The sequence below is a fragment of the Mixophyes fleayi genome, chromosome 10 (assembly GCF_038048845.1).
Source record: "Mixophyes fleayi isolate aMixFle1 chromosome 10, aMixFle1.hap1, whole genome shotgun sequence".
Classification (NCBI taxonomy): Eukaryota; Metazoa; Chordata; class Amphibia; order Anura; family Limnodynastidae; genus Mixophyes; species Mixophyes fleayi.
Window position 1 is genome coordinate 91,188,646 of NC_134411.1, and position 22,249 is coordinate 91,210,894.

At 42.8% G+C, this 22,249-nt stretch overlaps 1 protein-coding gene across 1 annotated transcript; it reads left to right on the forward strand.

The window, feature by feature from the left end:
- The first annotated feature begins 2,046 nt into the window (after positions 1-2,046).
- Positions 2,047-16,959, forward strand: LOC142104460 (IST1 homolog). The gene is made up of 10 exons (XM_075189135.1): positions 2,047-2,154; positions 4,049-4,149; positions 4,262-4,442; positions 6,490-6,577; positions 10,618-10,701; positions 11,263-11,373; positions 12,614-12,754; positions 13,661-13,774; positions 14,274-14,322; positions 15,830-16,959. The coding sequence occupies exons 2-10, from the start codon at positions 4,062-4,064 to the stop codon at positions 16,021-16,023; spliced, it is 1,050 nt and encodes a 349-aa protein (XP_075045236.1). The 5' UTR covers positions 2,047-2,154; positions 4,049-4,061; the 3' UTR covers positions 16,024-16,959.
- Positions 16,960-22,249: the final 5,290 nt, after the last annotated feature.

Consider the following 22,249-nt stretch of genomic DNA (forward strand, 5'->3'; position numbering starts at 1 on the left):
TCACAAAAATCGCTGAACAGCCTTAAGATACTTAAAGATAGGCCCATTCTCGATAGCCTGGGTTTTTATAGGATCCATCTCAATATCTCCTTTAGTAATAACATGTCCCAAGAACTCAATACTTTCAGTCTCAAATACACATTTCTCCAGCTTGGAATATGTGATGAAACAGATTTGATAACACCTTAACCAGCCTGTCCCTCGTTTCTTACAAAATGTGGAATATAACAAGTATACATTTTATAGCTCTGTTTTTATTCCCCATCAGAGTACAACTGTAGTGTCTAATTGCATGTGGATAAGGGGTCATTGTAGCTCATTTTAATGATGTATATTTTTTATTGTATGTTGTTGATATTGCAGTGAAGCTGTTATTCATTGTTCTTAAAGTGAAGCCAAGTGAATTATGGGTAAGGATCAAGTTCCAGTATACAGGTGAGGGGCCTGTAGCTACATTCATTCTCCCCTCTTTTCTCTACAGGTAGCATGGAACAGCTGGGGACCCTGTGACATCACAAACTAGTGTAAGGGGTTAATTTCAGGAGGGGCTGACTGCTATCCTATCTCTGGAGGTGGGGGAGACCAATTAGTATCCATTGTCCTCCACAGGACTAAAGCAGACATTTGTCTGGAACCCAGCAGGGGAGCCCCTGTGGAATTACAGCTCATCGCCACTCCCCCCTCCAACCCCCTAGTCAAGCACCCACCAATGTTTAAGAGGAAGAGAGCAAGGGGTGTGCCCAGGGAGGGGAAAGCAGTGTGGAAATTTGACCCTGGATATAAGGAGTGACTCGGGGGGAGGAGGGAGATAGATTTTTTTTTTTTGCTGGAGGATTTTGCTGGAAGGTGCAGGATAGCTGCTGTTGAGTTTTCATTCTCTACTATTGAACTACATCTACTGCTGAGAGAAATTCATGGGTTTTGGATTCTGCAAATCAGGACAGCCAGGTGACTGTAACTCCTTAAGCTAGTGGGGTAAGGGACAGATGATGTGGTAAACCTGCCTAGCATTTATTTACTGTGTGTATATAATATTCAGGCGATTGTTCTGATTGCAGTAAATGTATTGTTTTACTTTCTAACTCTATTTGCCTGAGTGACTATAGGAACCTGAGTAGGTACTGGGTAGGCTTCCCTGGCATAGTAAGGCACCCATGGGTGGCCAGCCAGTGTGAAGTGGGTAGAATTGGACCAGATAAACCCAGTACCCTCACAGCATACAACTGATGTGCCCTTAGATGCCCTAGAACAGCTTGAATGTGGTGCTAATTTTCAGCCAATGTTTGGGAAAAGATTAAGATCATAGAAATAAATGACCACCTACTGATCTAGCACATCACAGAAGACACTGTTTAGTGTTTACAAAATGTTGAAAAGTGACAGGAGCATTAGAGAGTCCAAAAGGCATAGCTAAAAATTAAAAATGTCCAGTGCGAGTAGATTACAAGCCCCGAAGATCAATCTTAGTGAAAACAGTAATGAACAATAACGTCATTGAGGGCACTATAATTCACTCACGGTTGCAATACACCATCAGACAGATAGAATTCAGCCTTCCGCTGTTTTGGAAATAGATTGATGACACTAGTATTTCTTGGTAGTGTTTTGAAGAAAAAAAATTATGCACATTTGGAGATAAACGCAAACTAAGGATGTTGTTTGAAAATTCAACGTCTTCTGAAAAAAACAAGGTATAATGTGTGGGTACTGCACAAACACTTTACTGATATTGATGTTGTAACGTGAACAACCCAAAAAGTCCAAAAATAGTGGTTAAAGCACATTTAAAGCTGCAATTGCTCACTGTAATATTATTAGCAAAGTCAGAATAATATTTTTCCAGAAATACCGTAGTTGCTGGATTGTGTTTTCTTTCTCCACCCACTCTTCAGCTTCCTCATTGCTCCTGCTGACATGCTCAATGTGGGACAGGGCAAGGTGTATGCACACATACCCAGGTAAGGTATGGTACAGTGAGGTCACACATCACGTGAACCACACCCAGCGATGATGTCACCGCACAGAACACGTGCCTACTTGTTGCTCCCTCTGCTACAATAACATATTCTCACATAGCCTGTCAGACTGCTCAGTCCTTGGATCCCCACGTCTGTCTCATTCCTCTGCTGCCAGGACCTACCAAAGCCAGCACAGGTAAATACTTCTATTTTATATAACCTAGTACCTGGCAAACTATAACATGAACCTACTGTATAACTTTATATTACCAATCCAGCGTCATTGTTTTACACAAGACACAGTGTTTATAGGATATTAGGTTACTGTATTTTGTTGATTGCCTGTTAATAAAACTTCTATACAAGCCTGTTTATAAAAATATATTTGTACATGGACATTGATGAAAGTTTACATATAAAATCATTAATCAACGTAAAATGTAAAAAAATAGCAAAAAAAATATAGTTTACATTCCAAACAAAAAACAATAACTGTTACGGAGGTTTATTAACGTTATTGTCAATATGTTTGTATGTTCAGGCGCCTTATAGGATGTGATTGCTTATATTAGCTCTTTTTGTTTTCATGATTTGAAGTGGGTAGGGCTAGATCCAGCCCGTAGCCAATCGTAGCTTTAGAATGTTCCATTGTTACATTTTGTTTATCTTCATTATATATATTTCCCCTATGAGTTTTTAGAGCTGATTATTGTGTTTTCACATTTTTTTTTTGTATGCCAAGTGTAATAACGCTCATTATATAAAGGCAGGAGGGGATAACGTGCGTTGCTTCTTGGTAGACCTTGCTGGAAGGTGTAGTTCAGCAACAGCAGGAGAACATGTACACTATTAATGAGCAATAGAATAATAAATTCAATATGTCATACTGTACAGAAATCACTGACTGTTCCAAAAGGCTTTGTCGGTCTGTGTGAGTTTCTGGGCTTTACAAACACTTCCTGACGACTATGACTGCATAGAAATGTCTCTCATGTCAGCTGACCACAGTCTCGCATTACTCACACACACCGGTCTGTCCAGTTCTGGCTCCTGTTCCTGTCTTATCATTCACCTGAGCTTCGAGTTTCACCGGATATTTAGCCGAGAGAAACTACCTCATAAACAAAAGACTGGCTCACTGATATTGTCCATGTAAATGATTAAATAAATTATTATTTTCCATTAGAGATAAGCTAAACACACCTGTAAAGGTGAGTTAAAATCACGCCATTAACACAACTTATTTGCACAAACCAATAGGAAAAGATTGGATGTTTGCAGACTAGTATTAAACTTTAGCATGACCTTAGACGGGGAGACAATCTGCCCCAGTGTCCCGTAAATTCACTTCATAATGGCACTCATAATGACACACAGAGCCGTAGCTTAAAATCTTAGCGCCTGGGGCGAGAAACAAAACTGCCGCCCATTAGCCCTCAACTTTAACCAAATGGACCTAAAACATTCGAAAAATGCGCCCTCCTTCAGCGTTGCGCCCTGGGCGGTCGCCCGTATCGCACAGCCTTAGTTACGGCCCTGATGGCACAACACCAAGCAGTGGAGAAAATATAAAAATATGGCGACAGCGTTTTATTTACTTTATCCTATATAACTTTATGTGGAGAGGTGCTCAGGCAATCAAGTGCTCCCAAAGGCCATTGGAAACCGCTCCCAGTACCAAAACCAAGGGTCACATATGCCGTGTCCAACCAACCGCCCACCTTTGGCAAATGTGGTCAAGCATACGACGGTTGTAAACTGTGTGCAAAATCATCAACCAGTTAACCCACCCTAAAGTTAAAAAGATCATTACTACCCCTAGAATTCAACCTAATCTTAGCTGGATAGAGGGTAGATCCTGTTTACAAGGTTTAGGATGAAATCTTGCAGCAGATAAGTAGGTGACGCGATCCATAGGTTTTTTTTAATGAACATCTGTGGTTAATGTACTCTCCTCTTGGTGTACAGAAGCGTCCAACCAATGCCCCCTCAGGGGAGGGATGAAAAGACTATTGACATCCACGGTACAAAGAATGCAATCGGTTAGACCTAGTAAATTGTATATTGAAACTTTTTTCTTTTTATTTTAGAGGCAGAGGTACCATGATGGGCTCAGGGTTCAAGGCCGAACGCCTGCGGGTCAATCTAAGACTTGTCATCAACCGTCTGAAACTCCTGGAAAAGAAGAAAAGTGAGTATATTTTATTTATCGTGTGCCTGGCGTGTAGGCCACACGCTCCTCTATTTCTCCATGAGAAGTGTCCGCTGTGCCTTTAATGAACTGAATATTGATATCCTTGTAGCTGAAATGGCAATGAAATCCAGGAAGGAGATTGCGGACTATTTATCGTGTGGAAAGGATGAGAGAGCGCGGATCCGGGTGGAGCACATTATCCGAGAAGATTACCTGGTGGAGGCCATGGAGATCCTGGAACTTTACTGTGACCTGCTCCTGGCACGGTTTGGGTTAATCCAATCAATGAAGTAAGCCTAGTATGATTGTCAAAACCTAGGGGTATATTTACTAAAAGATGGAGATGTTGCCTATAGCAACCAATCAGATGCTAGCTGTCATTTTGTAGAATGTACAAAATAAATGATAGCTAGAATCTGATTGGTTGCTATAGGCAACATCTCCAATTTTTCAAACCAGCAGTTTAGTAAATATATCCCTAGTGTTCAAAATCTGAAATGACTGCATGCAAGACTATGGGGAATGGGGTAATTGGTATCTTTGACCTAAACTACCCCTATTTATACATACAACCATGTTAAAAATCAAAGTATTAACACCCCCTTCCATTTCTGAAAACTGAAGCCGTTCCCTAATCCTAAACCAGTACTTTATTCCCCGAAGAATTTTCCCTGATAAAGCTCTTTTTTTATAGGCTGCTTACCCTGCTATCTGTCTATAGAGCTGAGACTGAGCGAGTTCAGTCAATCAGGGGTTAGAATGGCCGGGACTACTTAAGCAGTGCAGAGAGGAGCCTTCAGAGGAAGCAGTTTATTAAACTATAGCATACAAAGGAGACTGTCATCACTACTGATCAGGACTTAGACCAGCCCTGTAGCTGGAGCAAGAGATACGGCAGAAAATCAAGTACCTTTGCAATGGCCAGAGCTGGATTAGGACGTGACTGCGTGCACTCCAGTTTGGCACACGCTTACTGTACATTGACTACGTGCAAACACCCCTTCCCTGTCCCGCTCACCCCCAGAGATCGTAGGCTGTAGTAAGTGTCCTTCGCGTACGTAGATGCAGTGAACGTGGCTGCGTTTAGTTGCGTATGTCCGGTTCTGGGCATGCGCAGAGTGATTTTGCGTATGATACGCACAAAATCAGCAGATACGTGCTGGATGAATCAGACCGGGGGGTAAATGGATTAAACAGCGCTTTTTGCAAGATTTGCCCTTAAAGTCATTACTGTTTTAATATTAAGTGTCAAACTCGCTGAATATCGACCACTTGCAAAAAGCGCTGTTTACTACATTTACCCCCTGGTATCTGTATTGTAATTTTGGTCCTTGGGACACAACTTTGAATTGTACTGTGGTCACCAAAAGACTTACAAATGATTTTGAACATCACTGATTACATATCCTTTTTGTCATTTACTTTACATTCACTTATTACTAAGATATCTGTCAAGACATCTTCCCACTACACTTAGGCCCATCGGAGGCAACCTTCTACACAGCCACATTTTTCTGATTTTCCTGTCCCTACTCCTACCCCTACGTCTTTCTCCATTTTGCTCCTGACACTTATTAGTTACCATTAAGTTTTGGTTGTACATCTGTTGCTGAGGTGTTCTGGGTAGCAGTTTCACCTCTTTTCCCTTTTACCCATTAGTAGCGCAGTTTCCGATATTACTTTTATTTAAAGTTGTCAGTCACCCCCAAGTTAGAGAATCACTTCCCTTCTAAGACGCGACCCACAGCAAGGTGCGACATAGAGCATGCTGGGATATATGTACTTAGTATAAACACTACAGTTATTTCAGGTATATAATTCACCTAAGTAATACACATGACTTGATATATATTAATGTAAAAAATTGCCTTTACCTGCTCTTTAAGCTGATGACTTATACTGCAGTATTTTGAGGGCCCCACAACAAATACAATGCTCGATTGGCAAATACTTGAACAGGACCAAAATAGTTACCCAATTTACTGGTTAGGTTAAGGTGAGATCCAAAACATGTTAAATCCACCCAGTGAACTATAAACATCAGTAGATAACAAAACAAAAGAAATCACATCAAAACAGATAATATCAATGGTTATATATTTCAACCAAAACATATCATAACAACATCAGTCCAAAAAAAGGTACATGCAGGTAGATGAATGTAATATTTACCCGATAGGTTAAACTGCAAACACGTGAATTAATTGCTCAGATACCAGGTTAAGTTCAGTCTTAATAATTGATAGAAGCTGAGAGACACAGCAATGATAATAGAACAATGCCTCCGAAAATAATGACCCAACTCCCATTTATAAACCATGATCTCTCTTAATACAGGGAGCTGGAACCAGGACTGACTGAAGCTGTGTCCACCCTCATCTGGGCTGCTCCACGTCTGCAGACAGAGGTCTCCGAACTGAAGATAGTGAGTGGGCATAACTGAAATGTGTGTTTGGAATATTGATGGTTGTGTACATGTAACATGGTATCAAGACTGGTGACAATGTGCTCTACTACCTGTCCATACATCTAGTACCCAGACACAGGTGACAATGTGCTCTACTACCTGTCCATACATCTAGTACCCAGACACAGGTGACAATGAGTTCTACTACCTGTCCATACATCTAGTACCCAGACACAGGTGACAATGTGCTCTACTACCTGTCCATACATCTAGTACCCAGACACAGGTGACAATGGGCTCTACTACCTGTCCATACATCTAGTACCCAGACACAGGTGACAATGGGCTCTACTACCTGTCCATACATCTAGTACCCAGACACAGGTGACGATGTGCTCTACTACCTGTCCATACATCTAGTACCCAGACACAGGTGACGATGTGCTCTACTACCTGTCCATACATCTAGTACCCAGACACAGGTGACAATGTGCTCTACCACCTGTCCATACATCTAGTACCCAGACACAGGTGACAATGTGCTCTACTACCTGTCCATACAGCTAGTACCCAGACACAGGTGACAATGTGCTCTACTACCTGTCCATACATCTAGTACCCAGACACAGGTGACAATGGGCTCTACTACCTGTCCATACATCTAGTACCCAGACACAGGTGACAATGTGCTCTACTACCTGTCCATACATCTAGTACCCAGACACAGGTGACAATGTGCTCTACTACCTGTCCATACATCTAGTACCCAGACACAGGTGACAATGTGCTCTACTACCTGTCCATACATCTAGTACCCAGACACAGGTGACAATGTGCTCTACTACCTGTCCATACATCTAGTACCCAGACACAGGTGACAATGTGCTCTACTACCTGTCCATACATCTAGTACCCAGACACAGGTGACAATGTGCTCTACTACCTGTCCATACAGCTAGTACCCAGACACAGGTGACGATGTGTTCTACTACCTGTCCATACAGCTAGTACCCAAACACAGGTGACGATGTGTTCTACTACCTGTCCATACATCTAGTACCCAGACACAGGTGACGATGTGCTCTACTACCTGTCCATACATCTAGTACCCAGACACAGGTGACGATGTGCTCTACTACCTGTCCATACATCTAGTACCCAGACACAGGTGACGATGTGCTCTACTACCTGTCCATACATCTAGTACCCAGACACAGGTGACAATGTGCTCTACCACCTGTCCATACATCTAGTACCCAGACACAGGTGACAATGTGCTCTACTACCTGTCCATACAGCTAGTACCCAGACACAGGTGACAATGTGCTCTACTACCTGTCCATACATCTAGTACCCAGACACAGGTGACAATGGGCTCTACTACCTGTCCATACATCTAGTACCCAGACACAGGTGACAATGTGCTCTACTACCTGTCCATACATCTAGTACCCAGACACAGGTGACAATGTGCTCTACTACCTGTCCATACATCTAGTACCCAGACACAGGTGACAATGTGCTCTACTACCTGTCCATACATCTAGTACCCAGACACAGGTGACAATGTGCTCTACTACCTGTCCATACATCTAGTACCCAGACACAGGTGACAATGTGCTCTACTACCTGTCCATACATCTAGTACCCAGACACAGGTGACAATGTGCTCTACTACCTGTCCATACAGCTAGTACCCAGACACAGGTGACGATGTGTTCTACTACCTGTCCATACAGCTAGTACCCAAACACAGGTGACGATGTGTTCTACTACCTGTCCATACATCTAGTACCCAGACACAGGTGACGATGTGCTCTACTACCTGTCCATACATCTAGTACCCAGACACAGGTGACGATGTGCTCTACTACCTGTCCATACATCTAGTACCCAGACACAGGTGACGATGTGCTCTACTACCTGTCCATACATCTAGTACCCAGACACAGGTGACGATGTGCTCTACTACCTGTCCATACATCTAGTACCCAGACACAGGTGACGATGTGCTCTACTACCTGTCCATACATCTAGTACCCAGACACAGGTGACGATGTGCTCTACTACCTGTCCATACATCTAGTACCCAGACACAGGTGACAATGTGCTCTACTACCTGTCCATACATCTAGTACCCAGACACAGGTGACAATGTGCTCTACTACCTGTCCATACAGCTAGTACCCAGACACAGGTGACAATGTGCTCTACTACCTGTCCATACATCTAGTACCCAGACACAGGTGACGATGTGCTCTACTACCTGTCCATACATCTAGTACCCAGACACAGGTGACGATGTGCTCTACTACCTGTCCATACATCTAGTACCCAGACACAGGTGACAATGTGCTCTACTACCTGTCCATACATCTAGTACCCAGACACAGGTGACGATGTGCTCTACTACCTGTCCATACATCTAGTACCCAGACACAGGTGACAATGTGCTCTACTACCTGTCCATATAGCTAGTACCCAGACACAGGTGACAATGTGCTCTACTACCTGTCCATACATCTAGTACCCAGACATAGGTGACAATGTGCTCTACTACCTGTCCATACATCTAGTACCCAGACACAGGTGACAATGTGCTCTACTACCTGTCCATATAGCTAATACCCAGACATAAGATTTGCACATTGTTGTTTTAAATTTTACTGTCAAAGTCGCCGAATATCGGAATTTGCAAAAATCGCTCTTTACTACATTTACCCTAAGGAGTATATTTCACCATTTTCAAACAAAATTATACATTACATTATATATTTTTTGTGTATCACCTTACACAAAACAGTCACAAGAGGCCATTAATGAAGTGTAAAACGATTGTAGCCAAATGCAAAATGATCTTTTATGAAGTAACACAATTGTTTAAAATGTTACACTCTCCAGCGGGAGGAGGATGTTCTTTGTCGAGCGCAATGTGGACAAACAGCAATTGTTTTCGTTATCTCATCGTCACGAATGCCCAGCCTGTCCCAAATACAGCAATCTGAACAGCTGGCCGTGACTGGCGTCACCTTAGTCACTTAGCAATGAATACACCTTTTCTGCCACCACAAAGGATTTATAATGGTGTCCTTACGTTCACCAGAACCACTTATTAATGTTTCACACGTAAATCATATATACATATAGCATGAGCCTCCTTCGGCTTCTTTAAGTTCTCAAAGAATCACGGGGAACACACTAGATTAAATTTATTTAATCTGAAAAAAGTTTCCAAGGCTTCGTTACAAAAATTAATAACAAGACATACAGTATGTTGCACAAATAATTTTCAGAAAATATAATAGTAACTAAAATCAGAGTCACTACTTACAAGACCTGGGGGTAAATGTATCAAGCTGAGAGTTTTCCGGCGAGTTTTAAAAGCCAATCAGATTCTAGCTATTATTTATTTAGTACATTCTACAAAATGATAGCTAGAATCTGATTGATTGCTATAAGCAACATCTCCACTTTTCAAACCTGCCGGAAAACTCTCAGCTTGATACATTAATCCCCTGGTGTGTGAGGGAACACAATAGAGAAAAATGAGACATTTCAGTCTTGATAGACCCCCTCATGAAAATGCACAGGTTAAGGCAGAAGATTTTAAACCTTTCTTACAGGCTTTTCACCCCCACCTTAGAAATTACATTTTCAATTAAGTCAGATTGATTCCCAAAGTGACACAGAGCTTTCCAAAGTAAATTATCTGTCACTAAGATATATGTTTAGGCACCTCAGAAAATCTCTCACTTCTGCTTGTTCTGCTTAAGTTGCTAGATGATTTACAACTTTGGGGCTTCAAACTACTCCAAGATTCTTACTTATCATGGGTCTGCCTAGTTTCAAAAGACTTGCATAGGTTCAAACTTATGTCATCTAGCAAAGCATACGTTGAGATTACATTACAAGGGTACATACAACATACATTGTCATTCATGAATTCACCAGAAAATAACAATCAGTCATTCGATATACTACATAATCGTCACACTCATAATAACCCATGATCGCTCTGTTATATTGTGAAGGGGTAACCCGGTTGCTTTTTGTTACAGGTGGCCAGTCAGCTCTGCCATAAATACAGTAAAGAGTATGGAAACCTCTGTCGGTCAAACCAGACTGGAACAGTCAGTCAAAAAGTAAGTGGGAGATATGAATGGATAGAATTTCCCAGTAACTGAAATCTACAATATATGGTATTGCGGTGGCAACATAATACTCTTTGTTGTACAAAGCCAGAAATAGTAACAGAACACACTAAATGGTAGTTTTACTAAACTTTCTACAAAGGAAAAGTGGAAGTGTTGCCCATAACAACCAATCAGATTGTAGCTATCATTTTCTAGAATGTACTAGATAAATGCTTGAATTTGAATGGTTGCTATGGGCAACAACTCTACTTTTTAGAAGGTTTAGAATCCCTACGGCTATTTCTTTATGGATGTATTAAATTGGACATGTAAAGGCACAATAAACAATTAGGTGCATTTGCCCATAATTAAATATAATGCATATCTATCTTTTTGCACTTTCGTAAATTTCTTTCAATTACACAATGTTTAAAATGGATTACCTACACTGTGATGTATGCTAACCCCTGCTGCCTGAGGCATATAGCTGAATTCCCCAGATCAAGCTTGGTTAATAAGAGATATTTCATTGTACCTTCCAGTATCCACCAACCTGCTCTCTTTCCATAGTTAATGCATAAACTGGGCACAGAAGCACCTCCCAAAATCCTGGTGGAGAGATATCTGATTGAGATTGCCAAAAACTACAATGTCCCATTTGAGCCAGATGCAATGGCAATGGTAAGTAAATTTGGGAGCTTGTGGCTAGTGATGGAGGGGCTACAGACAGAAAGTAGTGTCAACTGCACCCTGAAGCCCCGGTTGCGGGTCTTTTTACCCACGCACTCATGCCTGCTTTTGCAGATGGCATTAATACATGCAACAATGGAGGGTTTGCAGATGTCCAAGGAATTTACTAGGCAAATCTGTAGACTAAGGATAGTTCTTTGGGAAAGTACTTTAATGATGGAGTAATGCGATGGAACACATGACTTTGCATATAAAGTACACGGGTATTGGCTAGTTAGGGCTCATGATCCATCTCGGGGAACCGAAATGCCTGGGCAAATGTATGCAGAGTATATTCATACACATATACATACCTCACACCTAACATACATTGCAAAATTCCAAAACGACATGCACACTTTTGAAATCCAGGTGTAAATGATCCTATGTGTGTTTCATATGCAATACATGGGATTTATTAACTTCCCGAATCCAATCCAAGGACTCATGCACACTAGGTGAAATGAGAATGCAGTAGTGGAGTTAGCCTGTTATAACAGATATCCTTCTGATACACCCTGGGGCTGATGTTGGCCATATATGCATTAAAAATCTGCAAATAAAAATAGCATATTGCCGCCCATACGCTGAGTCGGAAGCATGGCACAATGCATCCAGCTCTGCACCGGTAGCATATGTGCCAGTATTACGCCCAAATACACATACACCCAACCAGGTCATTAGAACAATAAAAGTTTGTTAAAATTTGTTCTGATCGTGAAACCATTATTAGGTTTGATTTAAAAAAAACAAAAACAACAACCTATGTTATAAAGCAGATATATTTTGAATGAAGGTAGCAAGAGAAATAATTTTAAAATACACCCACAAATCATATAGTATAGGCACCTATCAGTTTCAGAGGTGAGTTCGCAATCAGCCAATCAGAAGCCGTTAGCTAGTGCTGGCTCCCGTTATCATTTGCACCAGCTCTCAGTAACCCGCAATTGATACAGCTACTGACAGGCGTATATATGCATCTCCGTGCCATTCTGAAAACGTCCTTACTGTACTCAGTCTGCGTTTGCAAAACATTTGGCGCCAAAAGAATTGCCTCAAAGCTCAGTGACGTCAGTCTGTGAATGGGTAGGCTGCGTTCTCGTGAATATTGCTTCACCCCAGATGGAAAACGAAAGGGAATCCCACAGAAGTCATACAGGAGCTATACTTAGCTGTGTCTCTCTCTCACCAGTGTGAAGCTCCCTCTAGGCTGGAAGTTGATGGCAGTGATATTGGGTTTCCAAACAATGACAAAAAAGGAGGTCCTGGCGGCGGAGGAGCTGGTGGAGGTGGTTTCAGAAGCAACGCAAACCTGCCGTATCCCAAAATCTCAGTAAGTTTGTGTTACCACGGTTACAATATTATGATTTCTAAACCGTGACTGCATGCATATGCTGTACTGTATATACTGATTACCTGCACCCAAACAGTGAACTGTTTATAAATGTACATCAGATGGGGCGGCTATATAACACCTGGGCCTGGCCTGTCTTGGGGGCCCATTAGTGGTGGATTATATTGGGGGTGGATGGGGTAACCACTCTGGGCCTGGGGAGTTCACAGCTCCAACTCATCCCCCTTGAGATGTGCAGAGCCAGAGTACAGGGGTCAGGTGACTGTGTGAACCATTTACATCTTTATGTTATCAAACAAAGATTGTTGCCATGGGATACGACTAAGCTCTGCTGTGCTCTGCAAACAATTGTAGCCAGGGATCAGCTTTGTGTCGTTTCCCATGGAAACTATAATAAATAACTCTGATAATATAAATATATGGTAACAGACCACACAAGGGAACTAGAAAAAAATGTATTTAGTAAAAGATGCAGGAGGGTACAAAGAAGCCAATAAATGAATGTCATCTGAAGGTGGAATAACCCTATGCGCATTGTACTGTGGTACCCTGCAAATTGCATATTTCAACAATAGAGAACTGGCCTGCTGGTGCTTAGGCTACGCACACACTGGTGTTTTAAATGTGTATTATGATAATACGCATATAAACCGCATTAGGTTTAAGCACGAGTTTGATGAAAGTTTTAATCTGGGGCGTGTTGAGAAAACTGAATTAGAATAAGAAGTGTTCAAGCTAATGCACCACAGCGCAACATGAGTTAAACATGCGTAAAAATGCAAATATTTCTGGTCTCATTAGGTACGATTTCTACTTTCACAGTCGTTTACATGCGCTTAGCGTTAGAAATGCATGTTCGTTGACTGCGACTAACTTTTCTTGCAGAAACCTCTTCCTGACGCTGATGTTGGGATCTATGAAGAGTGTACGTTTATGTATCCACCTCCGAGGGGGAAAACGGAACCATCTTTCCCAGGCGTTCCTCCATCCTACCCATTGGTAAGTTCTAAAGAGCAGAGAACAGGCAGTGGGAGTGGGAGACTTATTTAAAGGGGATTTCCAACTTTCTAGTCACCAGTACAGCCATGGAGATCTCTCTTCTCTTGTGATGCTCCTACCCTCCAGCAGAGGTCCCCAGCACAGGAAGTGTGTACAGACCACAGCTCTATTGCACAAAGTAATGCAGTCTTCACTCGTACACTAAATTACTGAAATCACGTGTTCAACGCACATTCAATGTCACATGTCAATCTCAACATTGCTTGAAAAGTGCACGAGCAGTCACTGTCGGTGAATGGTGAACTATGCTGCAGGGGAGGTTGGAGAACATGCTTTGAATGCTTGTTTTTCAACAATAGTGTACAGGGACTTGGGGGCATTGGTTGGTTCAAAATAATAATTGATACACTAAAAATTATTAGTGATCTGCCATCTTGGATAGTGACAACAGGAGGCATTTATTGTGAGTTAATTGGAGTGTTTGTTTCTCCTTTCTCAGCTGAAACCCCCTGGACCAGACACTCCGGTTTTTCCTGCAAAGGATACTGGTAATTATCATTCTCTCCGGTTCTGTTACTATGGCTGCAGTGTTTAATCAGCCGGGCCAATCACTAGTGAGCGTTCAGGTGAGAAGGTGATCACTTGCACCTTCTGCTCTGAATACCTGAGTGCAGGATTTAATCCTTTTTAATCCTTTATTGCTGTTGTGCCTAGGAATGCTCATCCAGATGTAGCCAGAAGCCTGTCATTTTTATTTTAATATATTTTATTTATGTTGGAGGATTTGGCCATCAGACTGTACAGTTAGTGTTGTCGCTCACAATGGTAGACCGCCACAAGAGATGCTCAGGTTCGGTTTTCAGAAAACTGAGTCCACCCGAACTTAGGGGATCCGAGTAGGCTTGCGAGCCGGCTCGTTAATTTTGCGTGTCCTCGGATCTGAAGCAAGGCAAAACGTCATTGTTGCGTCGTCAGATCTCGCAGGTTTTGGATTCCATAGGTACCTCCTTCCCTAAGAGATCCAGTGCCATTGCTTACACAGAAACAGTGGTAGCAGTGTTCTTGTCACTCTCCAGTCTCCAGTGACATCGCTCCCACAGAAACAGGGGTAGCAGTTTTCTTGTCACTCTCCAGTCTCCAGTGACGTTGCTCAGTGCCATTGCTCACACAGAAACAGGGGTAGCAGTGGTCTTGTCACTCTCCAGAGTCCAGTCTCCAGTGACTTTGCTCAGTGCCATTGCACACCCAGGAACGGGGGTAGCAGTCTTCTTGTCACTTAACAAATATTGACTGGAAATGAATGTTATTGAGGTTAATAATAATGTAGGGATAAAAAAGAGCTAAATTATGTGATTTTAGCAAAAACAAAAAGGGATTTTTAGAAGAAAAAATCAGAAACCAAAACACACGAGAGCGGTTTTGCCAAAACCAAAATACAAAGTTAATCCAGATCCAAAACCAAAACACGGAGGTCAGTGAACATCTCTATTTTCCACTAGTCCCAATGGATACCTGATAGACCCAGATCAGATGTTAATTGGGATGGATGGATCAATTTAGGTCATACATAAAGTCGTTTATGGTCAGTTTAATAGGAAAAGTTCCCCTTGGCAGCTGATCCACTCTCAGCTCACCGGTGATACTGGTTGGCAGTAATATGGTCTTATATCTTTGCCAGCCAGTGTTAGGTCCATCTGCCGGATCCGTGACCCAGGTTGCCGCCTTGCGCATGCGCACTGAAAGCCCATGCTTGGCTTCTAGAAGATAAAAGTACATAAAGGCAATGATGAAGTGGGCGTGGCTAGTGTGGATGTAGATGAGGCCTGGCCAACCTGTGCCTCTCCAGGTGTTATGAAACTACAAACCCCAGCATGCTTTGGCAGGAGATAGCCAGTCGATGGCAGGCATGGCATGCTGGAACTTGTAGTTTCACAACACCTGGAGAGCCACAGGTTGCCCAGTAAAGTGATATATTGAAATTATACTAGGGATGAATTAAAATCCCTTTGAGAAACTGAAGATGACATAGTGTCCTAATTTAATATATTGTTATAGGTGCTGAAACTAAGCCAGCAATCCCGTGGAACACAGACCATGTGCCTGAGAAGTATGACAATCTGCCACTGCCCAAGCTCCCGTCCGTACCAATCAGTCCTGCGGAAAACAGGTCTCCTACATCAGATCCATATGAGGATATAGACTTTGAAGATCTGGCAAAAAGACTGGAGAGCCTTAAAAAGAAGACGTAAAGATCTCTGCTGGGATTTCCTTTCATGGAGGAGAGACAGATACTTTATATGTTGTTAAACGTTCTGCCTGAACCTTTTTATTGAATCTGTAGCTGGGACTGAAGCAGTCGGTTCCCAGAACTCATGATCATCTCAGCCTTGCCAATAAAATCTATACGCTTCTGATTTGCTATTGGCCACATCGTAATGTCAATCAGCATTGAAGTGACAATTGTTGATGGAGCTGAAGCTTCAAGACTACTCTTAAAATAAGGTCATAAACTGAATTCATGATCATATCAGGGGCTGGCTGGGCTGGGGGGCAGAGGGGCTGGTGCCCTAGTGGGCTACCTTAGGCCGGGTCACTGGGCCACCTTCATTTTTTTTGCTTTAAAATAGGCTGTCGAGCCCTGCCCCCCAGGCTAAATTTTGCCAGCCCTCCCCTGGACCACATTGATGTTTGTGTGGCTGACAGCCGTGTGACCAGGTCGCAGCATGAATTTATCCCCACAACATATTTGTAGCTTCCTAGTCCACTGTCCGTCAAAGGAATGACAGCAGAGCTTCCTCTAATTGGCTGCTAATTAGATAACCATGTGTGTGCTACATGCTGGGAAGTAACTCCCCGGTATCTTAAAACCCTGCATGATACCTCTACATTGTACACTAGTCACCACAAAATGGGACTAAATGCTTTATTCTGGTCGTCAGATAGATGCTCAGCATTATACAACGGCTTTCAGACGGAGGGGTATGTATTGCATACACATAAAGGCCTGCGTTGTATATTGGTCACAAGGATGAGATCTGTATTGTATCATAGCCACTAGATGGGTCGGTATTGAGAACCGGTCATCAAATCATGTGCCCATGCATTGTACACTTATCTTCAGGTGGTGGGGATCTTCATTGTATAATGTTCAGATTGGGCTTGATTAAAGCTATTTGGAATTGGAATGTGTAACTTCCCCAGCTATGTAAATGCACATCTAGACCAACAATGCTTATATTTTGGTTTAGCGCAAATAGATCATAGTCCCATTAGGCCTGATTATTCTCTCCCTGTTGTTATCCACAAAATATGCTATTTTTATGTAGTATATTTCCATTTTGGAATTATTTTTGTTGTTACCAGCATTCCCAGTTGAAATATTCTGGATCCATTAGGTCATGTCTCTTACACACGTACGTCACACCCTGCTACTACTCGACAGATCCAGAAGCACCCAGCACAGTGCAGATCATGACGGCTTCATCTGCAAAGAGCCACAGACACATGATACATACATGAAATTCTCATCTATGATCTACAATTGTTGTATTTTTCATTACAGGTTGCTCTTGATCAGTGATCTGTATGCAGCCAATTAAATTTAGTATCAGAAGCTTGCAATTGTGTAATACAAAATTACGAAAGCCTAAACAAGCACACCCTGCTTGGTGATAATTCATTAAATGATTAATTAGTTAATAATGAGAGGAGATAAATGAAAAATAAAAGTCTTTGCTGCAATGTAAAGAAAAGCTGCGAAAAGGTGTCAGAAAATGTTTTATGACTTTAACTTAACTAAACGAGAGAAGTATAGTGATAGGAGTGCAAATATAACAGGAAATAGAGTGTGTTGTGAGGCCTATAATGCCACAATATAAATGTTCCATAATCTAACCATTATGGTGCAATATGCCTCTTTATAGCTACATCATGCTTTCATATAGCTTCATAACAGATTCACACAACCTCCATATAGGGGTAGTCTGAAAAGGACAAAAAGAAAAAAATTGAGGTGTTGTCCATAGTAACCAATCAGGTTCTAGCTATCCTGTATCTAGTGCATGCTAGAACATGATAGCTAGAATCTGATTGGTTGCTATGGACAACACCTCCATTTTTCCTTTTTAGAAGGTTTTCGTAAATCTAGAATATCTGCACCATATCTCTATTTGTTTTAGTTATTATTATTGTACATAAATGGGGCTGTGCATCTGGTATTGATACAAAGGGATGTGACAACTACGCACACAAATTTGCTGAGCAGAACAGTCGATGATCCACAAGAGCTAGTCCGTTGTATAACAATTTGGACTCTGCAACTGGCTTTAAACCAGTAGACACAGGAGTAGGTGCAAATTTGTCACCTTCACGGTGGCTTAGTGGTTAGCACTTCTGCCTCACAGCACTGGGGTCATGAGTTCAATTCCCGACCATGGCCTTATCTGTGTGGAGTTTGTATGTTCTCCCCGTGTTTGCGTGGGTTTCCTCCGGGTGCTCCGGTTTCCTCCCAGACTCCAAAAACATACTAGTAGGTTAATTGGCTGCTATCAAAATTGACCCTAGTCTGTATGTTAGGGAATTTAGACTGTAAGCTCCAATGGGGCAGGGACTGATGTGAGCGAGTTCTCTGTACAGCGCTGCGGAATCAGTGGCGCTATATAAATAAATGGTGATGATGATGATATGTATTGTTAGGATTGGAAATGGAGATTTAGGGCTAGATTTACTAAGCTGCGGGTTTGAAAAAGTGGGGATGTTGCCTATAGCAATCAATCAGATTCTAGCTGTCATTTTGTAGAATGTACTAAATAAATGAAAGCTAGAATCTGATTGGTTGCTATAGGCAACATCCCCACTTTTTCAAACCCGCAGCTTAGTAAATCTAGCCCTTAGTCTGTAAGTTTGACAACTGACAGCCAGTGATGTGAAGTCAGAGTGATTCTGCAGACCATGGACCAATTGGACAGTTGGAGTGGGAGGTAGCAGAGCAGTATTGATGACATCAATCCTTGAGGATCTCTGCAATTTACTAGGCAACACCTCCAACTTTCTTTAGTAGGGTTATCAGCAGTGCGACCTGCATGAGACCATAAAGAGAATCTGCTCTTTTACAGGTACTTTTTTATAAATTTGTGGCACAGAAACACTGTGCAAAAACACAATAGTTTATAATGTGGTAAAAAAAAGTGCCCATATTTACAAAAACTGAACTGATTCAGTTTAATAAACATCCTCTAAAAAGCATCTTGTCCGATGCCAGGTCTGATCTAAATATATGGCCATTGCTATCTGCAAAACACGCCTATAGCAGTCTCCTGCAGTGTACGAGGACTCATGTCTTATCATAATGTTGCAACTTTCTAATAAACCTTGTCTGTGAAACAATGTTGAATATTGCTCAACATAAATGAACAATTTGTACTTCTCTACACTTATCTTCGCTGCACAGACAAAGCAATAGATATTCCAGCAGTACACTAAGGGGTTAATTTACAGGTGGAAACGTTTGTGCTAAGATCTTACATAGACAAAAAGCTGCACATATAATTTATTAAAGCTTGGTACACCGTAATGCAATCTTACTACAGATGCGATTTCTGTAGCGATTTCACCAACGACTGAAAGTCCAGATGATCATGCTGATTCATGCGTACACACCTACAAGATTTACCGTCAGATCCGTGATCTTCATCTCTCATAACAGTCTGCTGAAAATGTTGTGACTCTGTGCAGACTGTACAGATATCTGCCTGCACTGCTGGTCGCGAGTACGTACACACTTCCACGTTTTTTCCGACATTGTTCCATTGTTGATTTTTAGGAAGTTTAGAAAACCAAATCAAATCATTATGCCACCAAAACTATCATCCATGCTCTCATCATCTCCCGTCTCGACTACTGCAACCTCCTCCTTACTGGCCTCCCCTGCTCCCGCCTTGCCCCCCTCCGCTCTATACTCAATGCAGCTGCGAGACTCATCTTCCTCTTACGCCGCTCCTCCTCTGCCTCCCCTCTCTGTCTTTCCTTACACTGGCTCCCCTTCCCCTACAGAATCCTTTTCAAACTCCTCACCACCACTTACAAGGCTCTCTCTCAGTCTACTGCCCCTTACATCTCTAACCTCCTCTCCATTCACACTCCCGCCCGCTCCCTGCGCTCAGCCAATGATCGCCGCCTCTCCTCCACTCTGATCACCTCTTCCCACTCTAGAACTGGGCACAAAAAGAGGAGCGCAAAGCACCAAGTACTTAAATTGATTATTTAATACAATAAAAAACAATGTTAAAATGGATTCAGCATATAGCCGGAGGCTAGATAAATCAAACAGCTATACAAAAACAAGCTTATCCTAGTAGTACAATCAAGCTGTTGGCCAAAAATAAATATCATATGGTACCATATGTGGAAAAATAGAAATACCACTAATGAGATCCAATCCGAGGACTGCTGAATATGATAGAATTGCTCCTTTGGAGCTGTATTAGAGGATAATGTGGATTACTTGTATTACTAGTCCGGAAAAGAAGGCACCATTTAGATACAAGCTTTTCTTAATATCAATCCATTTAGCAATTTATAATAGTCATTTCCTTTGCGGGCTCAATTTGGAACTCGAACATTTGCTTGAAACATATAGCAATAAATGGATCCACCGCAAGGTGCAATTCAGGCACCAAAAAAAAATAGATTATTTCAGATGTTCTTTATACTTTTGTATTTTCAACATTAGCTTGTCAGATTTAAAATTGGCATAGTCCCTATTCATATGTCCCACTCTAGAGTCCAAGACTTCTCCCGTGCTGCCCCCCTTCACTGGAACGACCTCCCTCGCTCCATTCGTCCCTCTCACCCAATCTGTGCTCCTTCAAGCGGGCTCTTAAAACTCACCTGTTCCTTAAGGCCTACCAACCATCCACTTAACCTCTCACCTCTTCTGGTTCTCCCCTGCCCACTTTCTCTCTCCCCGTTGCTTCACTGGCTCCCTTATGTACCTGATTCTGTTTACCCTCCCTTAGGATGTAAGCTCGTATGAGCAGGGCCCATCTTCCCTCCTGTCTCCATACCTGTTTTTCCACTCCGTCTCTACTGTATCTGCCTGCCTGGAGTTTCTGAAGTACTGGTACTTTGTGTTTATTGTTCTGTACTGTCTTACCCTGTATAGTCTAATGTTTGTACCATGTACGGCGCTGCGGAAACCTTGTGGCGCCTTACAAATAAACGATAATAATAATAATAATAAAAACAATGTGATGTGCTTTGGTAGGATAAAACATATTCGTGGGAGTGTACACACTCTTGCAATATCTGACCAAACATCTGTTTATTGTGTGATCTGCAGGATAATTGCATCAGTGTGTACCCAGCTTTACCTGCACATGTAGATGGCGTGAAGTGACTGGGGGTGGCGCCATCTAACTAGGGGGTGGCGTGATGTGACTAGGGGGGGGTGTGATGTGGCTGGGGGTGGCGTGATGTGACTGGGAGTGGCGTGATGTGGCTGGAGGTTGATGTGATGTGACTGGGGATGGCGTGATGTGGCTGGGGGTGGCGTCATGTAACTAGGGGGTGGCGTAATGTGACTGGGAGGTGGTGTGATGTGGCTGGGGTTTGGCATGATGTGGCTGGGGGCGGCATGTAACTAGGGGGTGGCGTGATGTGGCTGGGAGTGGCGTGATGTGGCTGGGGGATGACGTGATGTGACTGGGGATGGCGTGATGTGGCTGGGGGGTAGTGTGATGTGACTGGGAGTGGCGTGATGTGATTGGGGATAACATGATGTGGCTGGGGGTGGCGTCATGTAACTAGGGGGTGGCGTGATGTGACTGGGAGTGGCGTGATGTGGCTGGAGGTTGACGTGATGTAACTGGGGATGGCGTGATGTGGCTGGAGGTTGACGTGATGTGGCTGGGGGTGGCGTGATGTGGCTGGGGGTGGCGTGATGTGGCTGGGGTTTGGCGTGATGTGGCTGGGGGTGGCGTCATGTAACTAGGGGGTGTCGTGATGTGATTGGGTATGACATGATATGGCTGGGGGATGGCATGATGTGGCTAGGGGGTTGCGTGATGTGGCTGGGGGTGGCGTGATGTCGCTGGGAGTGGCGTCACATGACTGGGGGTGGCATGATGTGACTGGGAGTGGCGTGATGTGACTGGGAGTGGCGTGATGTAACTGGGAGTGGTGTGATGTGGCTGGGGGGGTGACGTGATGTGATTGGGGATGACGTGATGTGACTGGGGGTGGCGTGATGTGATTGGGGATGACGTGATGTGACTGGGGATGACGTGATGTGATTAGGGATGACGTGATGTGACTGGGGATGACGTGATGTGATTAGGGATGACGTGATGTGATTAGGGATGACGTGATGTGACTGGGGGTGGCGTGATGTGATTGGGGATGACGTGATGTGACTGGGGATGACGTGATGTGATTAGGGATGACGTGATGTGATTAGGGATGACGTGATGTGACTGG

What these genes read in the sequence shown, in the direction of transcription:
- LOC142104460 (XM_075189135.1), top strand. Translation starts at nt 4,062, where the DNA reads ATGATGGGCTCAGGGTTCAAGGCCGAACGCCTGCGGGTCAATCTAAGA. An exon ending in ACTCCTGGAAAAGAAGAAAA is followed by an intron (nt 4,150 to 4,261) that starts GTGAGTATATTT and finishes ATATCCTTGTAG; the next exon opens with CTGAAATGGCAATGAAATCC. An exon ending in AGGTCTCCGAACTGAAGATA is followed by an intron (nt 6,578 to 10,617) that starts GTGAGTGGGCAT and finishes TTTTTGTTACAG; the next exon opens with GTGGCCAGTCAGCTCTGCCA.